This window comes from Gekko japonicus, unplaced genomic scaffold (genome assembly GCF_001447785.1).
Source record: "Gekko japonicus isolate JY-2015 unplaced genomic scaffold, Gekko_japonicus_V1.1 scaffold134, whole genome shotgun sequence".
Taxonomy (NCBI): Eukaryota; Metazoa; Chordata; class Lepidosauria; order Squamata; family Gekkonidae; genus Gekko; species Gekko japonicus.
Window position 1 is genome coordinate 315,727 of NW_015172007.1, and position 5,563 is coordinate 321,289.

Sequence of the window (5,563 nt, forward strand, 5' to 3'; positions counted from 1 at the left end):
CCCCGCGAGTATCGCGGGTCCCCCCCTTGTACCAATATAAATTTCAAAGAAAAATAATAAACAAAACTCAGAAAATACAAACTTCAGAGAACAAAAATAATAAAACATATGTTGAAGAACTAGCCTGCTACCTGTGCTTCGCTAAGTTATTTAACTTCCGTAAATCCAGTTATAATACCGATGATGTGAAATTTGAAATGTGACATTTGCTGTAGGAATTCTAATGGAGAAGACTGTAGTGTAAGAAATGAAGTGAGACATACGTACTTTTTTTTCTCTCTACTGAAGGATCTCTTTCTAGACCACATTGGAGGTTCTGCCCTCAGGTGCTAGGATCACCAGGCTGCTTGATGAGCTCACTCTGGAGCAGGCCACATAGAACTGTCCATTTAAGAAGCAGTCTGTTAAGTCTGCTCCTGCTACCTTCCACGAAAGTGATGTCCTCTCTACTTGTGTTCCTGGAATGTTTTGCTCATATGGAGACTGTGTTGTTCTGAGCACCTCAGAGTGATCTTGCCGGTACTCGGCCTGGGCAGCTCTGTGCACTGCAGGAGTGCTATGTGCAAATGTCTTTGCCGCATTCCTAAGTTGCCTCCTCCTTGTAGCATTGGTGTATCTGGCTTGACGTTCGCCAGGAGCTTTCTTGGGGGCAGTAAGAGGTGAGAGGTATGAGGGGGAGTTGGTGTGAGGGAGTGGTGATGTGGTGGACATTTCTTCAGGTTCATGAGGGAGGCACGCATCGAAATGGCTCCTAGAAGTGTCCTTTACTATCTCCCCATAAACATTCATACCCTGGCCCTGCTCCTACACCTGACAGACACCAGCCTGTCTGGTGTTGGGAGGGATTGTTTTTAAAGCCATCATGGAGGCTGGGCCAGCAGCAGTGCTAAGGCAATCCTGCAGAGCAAACTTCCCCGGTGGCTGTAAGCATCCCACCTCCTCTCCTACACCTGACAGGCAGCTGCCTGTCCAGTGTAGGAGCGGGAGGGGGGAGGAGTATTAGAAGCCACTGTGGAGGTGGCGTGGCCAAGCTCATCGGGGGGGAAACATATGGTTCCCCCCCGACGAGCTCAGCCACGCCCCCAACGTCAGCAACGTGGCTGCGTCACCTCTGGTGACGCAGCTTCGGGGGCGGGGTTCCCCCCGGGCCCCGATTCCGCCAGGGCGGAAATCGGGGCTCCGAAGCAGGGGGTTCCCCGCCCCCCGGGCACATTTGGCAACCCTATAGGTGTAAGAGGTGGGGGGAGTGTGTTGGAAGCCATCCCACCTCCTACACCTGACAGGCAACTGCCTGTCCAATGTAGAAGGGGGAGGGGGAGGAGTATTAGAAGCTACTGTGGAGGTGGGGCTGCACCTGACAGACAATCGCCTGTTAGGTGTGAGAGGTGGAAGGAGTGTGTTGGAAGAGAGGCTGGGCCAGCAGCTTTGCTTCACCTCACAGGCAGTTGTCCACTCCTGATTTCCTCAACTGTCATTAGCTGTCTGCAGTCCCCTGTAACTGTTGTTGTTGTTTTTTTACCTCAGAACACTGAGGTCTGCAGCTGACCAATCAGAGAGTGGGGGGTGCAGAGAGGCAGCTGCCTGGCAGCCGCATAGGAATCAATAGGGGGAGCACATTTTCCCCCTTTTGACGCACTTAGAGGTCAAATTTCTAAAAATCCTTTCTTAGCGAGCACCTACGCCATGGTAGGAGTGCTCTCCCCGAATTTGGTGTCTCTAAGTCCAGTGATTTGGCCTGGGCGTTGATTTTACAGTGAGGGGACTTTCTTTTTTATATAGATAGATGAAACCAGCCTCCATATTTTTGATCTCTTCAAAAACCCTCCTAAAGAGTTCAGTTTCTCAACACTTTTTGAAAGCCAAAAAGTTTAGGTGCCTTCCTTACTGCCTCCAGAAGGGTGTTTTGAAGCATGGAGACATCCACAGTGAAGATCCAAGAATGGCATAGGCAGGTCTAACAAATCTACAGGAAGGGATAGTTATAGCTCTTGCTGGAAGAAATAGTGCTTTAAACTCCTTCTGAGGTGAGATTTTATGGATCTGTTGAAGGCACTGGGAAACTACCTGTGCCAGATCTTCTTAATTAGGTAGTGGTTGTGTTTTATTTACTTATTCATTAATTTATGTATATGCTGGGAGAAAGTCTGTGGTTAATCTCTAATGCCTTGGACCACACATTTTGAATCTCTTAAACACCTTTTTCTGTCAAGAAAATAACGGAAAGTTTTCACTTTCAAAGGAAACACATCTTCATCCAGTAAGCCTTCTGCTGTTCATCACATACTAATTGGTTTACAATATTGTCTATTGGGAAGATGTAATGGCATGGACCCCTGCAATGAACAAATTCTGGTGACAGGTTTAAATGAATTTTTGGAGGAATGATCATCCTGTACCAAGTGAATGTGACATTAAAATGTTTCTGTTCTCTTCAGGTTTCTGCAGGTTCTATTGTGCTTTTTGAAAAAGAAAACTTCTCTTTGTCAGCAAAGATAGAAGAAAGGCCTCTCCCTCAAGGAAACAGGCTTCTTTTACAGTGGGCCCAAAAGGCATATGGGGCAGTAACGTCTTTCACTGAGCTCAAAATATCCAAAAATGTTTACATCAAAGTGGGTGAAGGTAAGTTTACCAAAATATCACTGTTAACTTACTTAATGTTTGGTTCATTGAGATTTTTTGTGGTTGGACGGGAGCCTTAATTAAGGGTTTCCAGGTCTACTTCATGCTAGCTCAAATGTCCAAGACCGTTTGTTCCCTTGATAAGTTAGAGAAATTTCACCAAAATTTAGGAAAGAAAAATCTTCTATTTATCTTTGTATATAATATAAGAACATAAGACGAGCCCTGCTGGGTCAGACCATTGGTTCATCTAGTCCAGCATCCTCTCTCACACAGTGGCTAACCAGTTCATATGGAGGGCCAACAACAGGGTATGGAGGCTGAGGCATTCTCCTGATGTTGCGTTCTGGAACTGAGATTCAGAGGCTGGCTGCCTCTGAATGTGGAGGTTCCCTTTAGTAACCATGACTAGTAGCCACTGTTAATACCTACTGTCCATGAATCTAATTCTCTTTTAAAGCTGTTTATGCCTGTAGCCATTGCTGCATCCTCTGGCAGCAAATTCCACATTTTAATCACTCTCTATGTAAAGAAGTATTTCCTTTTAGGGTAATAGTGTCCCACCAAGTGTCCAGAGACTAGGGCTGCCAAGTGGGGTCAGGGGGCAGATAAACCCCTGCTTCAGAGGCCCGATTCCCGCCACCATGGAATCGGGCCCCAGGGGGAACTCCGCCCCCCGAAGCGCAGCATGGTGACCTCTGGTGACGCAACCATGTCAGTCACGTTGGGGGCGTGGCCCCGATCATCAGAGGGAAAACTCTATGGTTTTCCCTCCAACGATCGGGGCCACGCCTTCAACGTGATTGACGTCGCGCATCGACGGACGACTCCCGGAGCCCGGAGAGGCTCCCCCGCCAGTAAGAGATTTTGACTTGGCAACCCTACCAGAAACCAATGGATTGAACCCTCTTGTTCCTCGTCCTTGGTTCCTAATCTAGTAGCAGTAAATATGGTGTGGTACCAGTTCTCTTGCATCTTCTTTAGTCATCATTCTGATTATAGGAAAACATGCTCTTTCTTATGTGAGACATTAGAGTACCTCTAATCCCCTTTCATCACAGTGGTTGCACTCTACCTTAGGGTTTGGCAAGAGGTCCTAAGTTTCACATATTTGTGATCTTTGTGATCACTGATGATGATCATCTCTTTTTTATGCTTCTGAGATGACTAGTTCATGCTAGAAATGGGGGGGGGGAAGATCTTAGATTTTCAGAGCCTTGTTGTTGTCTAACAAGGCTGCTTTAAATCAGGGTAGCGTCTGTTATTAGTTAAAAAAAACAAGTCCATGAGTGAGAACTAAACCTTCTCCCTTCCCCTTCTTACCTTGCTGTTTTCTCCCCAGACTGGGTTATATAACAGATCTCAGCTAGGCTGGGGTAAAGTGCTGAAAGCTAGGGTGAGAGAGGGGGCAAGGTTTTACTCCCATCACCCACAATGCTCTGTTTCAGGTTTTTTTTTAACTAGACCCCTACCTATCCACCCTAAAATCAGAAGTAAACTGATGGATAGGTGTTTAGATATACATGAATTTTCCCTCTTCCCCCAAGTCACGTTGAGTTATGCTATTGTTCCAGTTTAATACTGAAACCATTTCTTTTTTTCAGAGTGTAATATCTCCTGGACTGCAGCCTTCATGGCTCGCTATTATCTTAGTGAAACCTTAAAAAAGAGTTCCAACTAAGAATAAATCTGGTTTCTGATTTATAACTTTTGGCAATAATAATTTATTGAGGAAAGCTGATACATGACGAATGGCTCTGATATTCATAAAATGTGTCCTCATATTGTTAAGCCAGAATACTAATGCTTACTCCTACATTGGACCTTGTTGGCCAGGGACTTGATGGTAACACCTAATCTGTGTAGAAAGAAGCAAAACATCATCTTCTCCATTTTTAAGATAGAGGTGCTGCCTAGAATAAAAAATAGTAGGGCCCAGAGTACATTTTTTGGCTTTAGAGTACATTTTTTGGCTTTAGCAGGTGAGCCAGTAATATAAGTAAGGAGGAGAGAGATCTGCCAGTTTCATTACAGGGCCCCAGTGCTTTATCTGGCCAGTAGATCAGATCTCCTGGCATTTACAATTTCGGACATGCTATTTATGTGCTTCAGTGTAATGAAGGGAGTTCAAATGAAGATCACCAGGATTAATAAGAATTAAGATATTTTTCAAAATTAATTTCTTTCCTTTTTTAATTTAGAGAACTAAGGCAATCAGTGGAGGAAAGCTGATAAATGCATGTATAAATGTGACTGATCTGGTACACTGGTTTTGAAACTTCATGGAATGCCTTCAGCATTGATAAGTCTGTGAGGAATTGTTTTTTGAATTTCTTTATGAGACTGCTGTAATGTTTAAAGACATACCACCATTTGAGAATGAACTAGGGTTGCCAAGTAGTACTCACCTCCGGAGCAGGGGACTCCCGGGTGGATCCATAGAGTTTCCCCTTGGATGGTCGTGGCCCCGCCCCCAGCGTGCCCGGCGTCATAAGGTCACTTCCTAGTGACGTGCATGCCGGGGGTGGGGTTCCTCCCGGGGCTTAATTCCGCGGCGGCGGAAATCGGGCCTCCAAAGCGGGGGTTTACCCGCCACCCAAGGGCGTAGACTTTCCAATTTCCCGGGGGGGGGGCTGGGGCTGGGGCAGAGGCATTGCTGTGCTAGAAGCAAGGGTGGCTGGAACCAGTTGCCCCCGGGCAGGGGTCTTTTTGTAGAATAAGAGCTGCAGGAGCTCATTAGCATAACTCATTAGCATATGCCACACCCCTGACAGAAGGCCACACCCCCTGACATCACCGGACATGTGTCAGAAGACAGCACACACCGCTCCGGCTCCACTGGACTGTTTTGGATTAATAGCTGGGGGTGAGGAGAGAAATCTGCCCTCACAGAGGAGGGAGAGCCTGTACCTGAATAAAACTCGGTTTTAAAGGTGCCACTGGA

At 46.3% G+C, this 5,563-nt stretch overlaps 1 protein-coding gene across 1 annotated transcript in view; it reads left to right on the forward strand.

Moving 5' to 3' along the window:
* The window catches only part of TGFBR3 (transforming growth factor beta receptor III), a 180,578-nt gene that overhangs the window by 114,502 nt on the left and 60,513 nt on the right, over positions 1-5,563 (forward strand). The window contains exon 4 of the mRNA XM_015420182.1: positions 2,436-2,619. Coding sequence (XP_015275668.1) covers positions 2,436-2,619 — 184 coding nt within the window. The remainder of the gene's footprint in view (positions 1-2,435; positions 2,620-5,563) is intronic.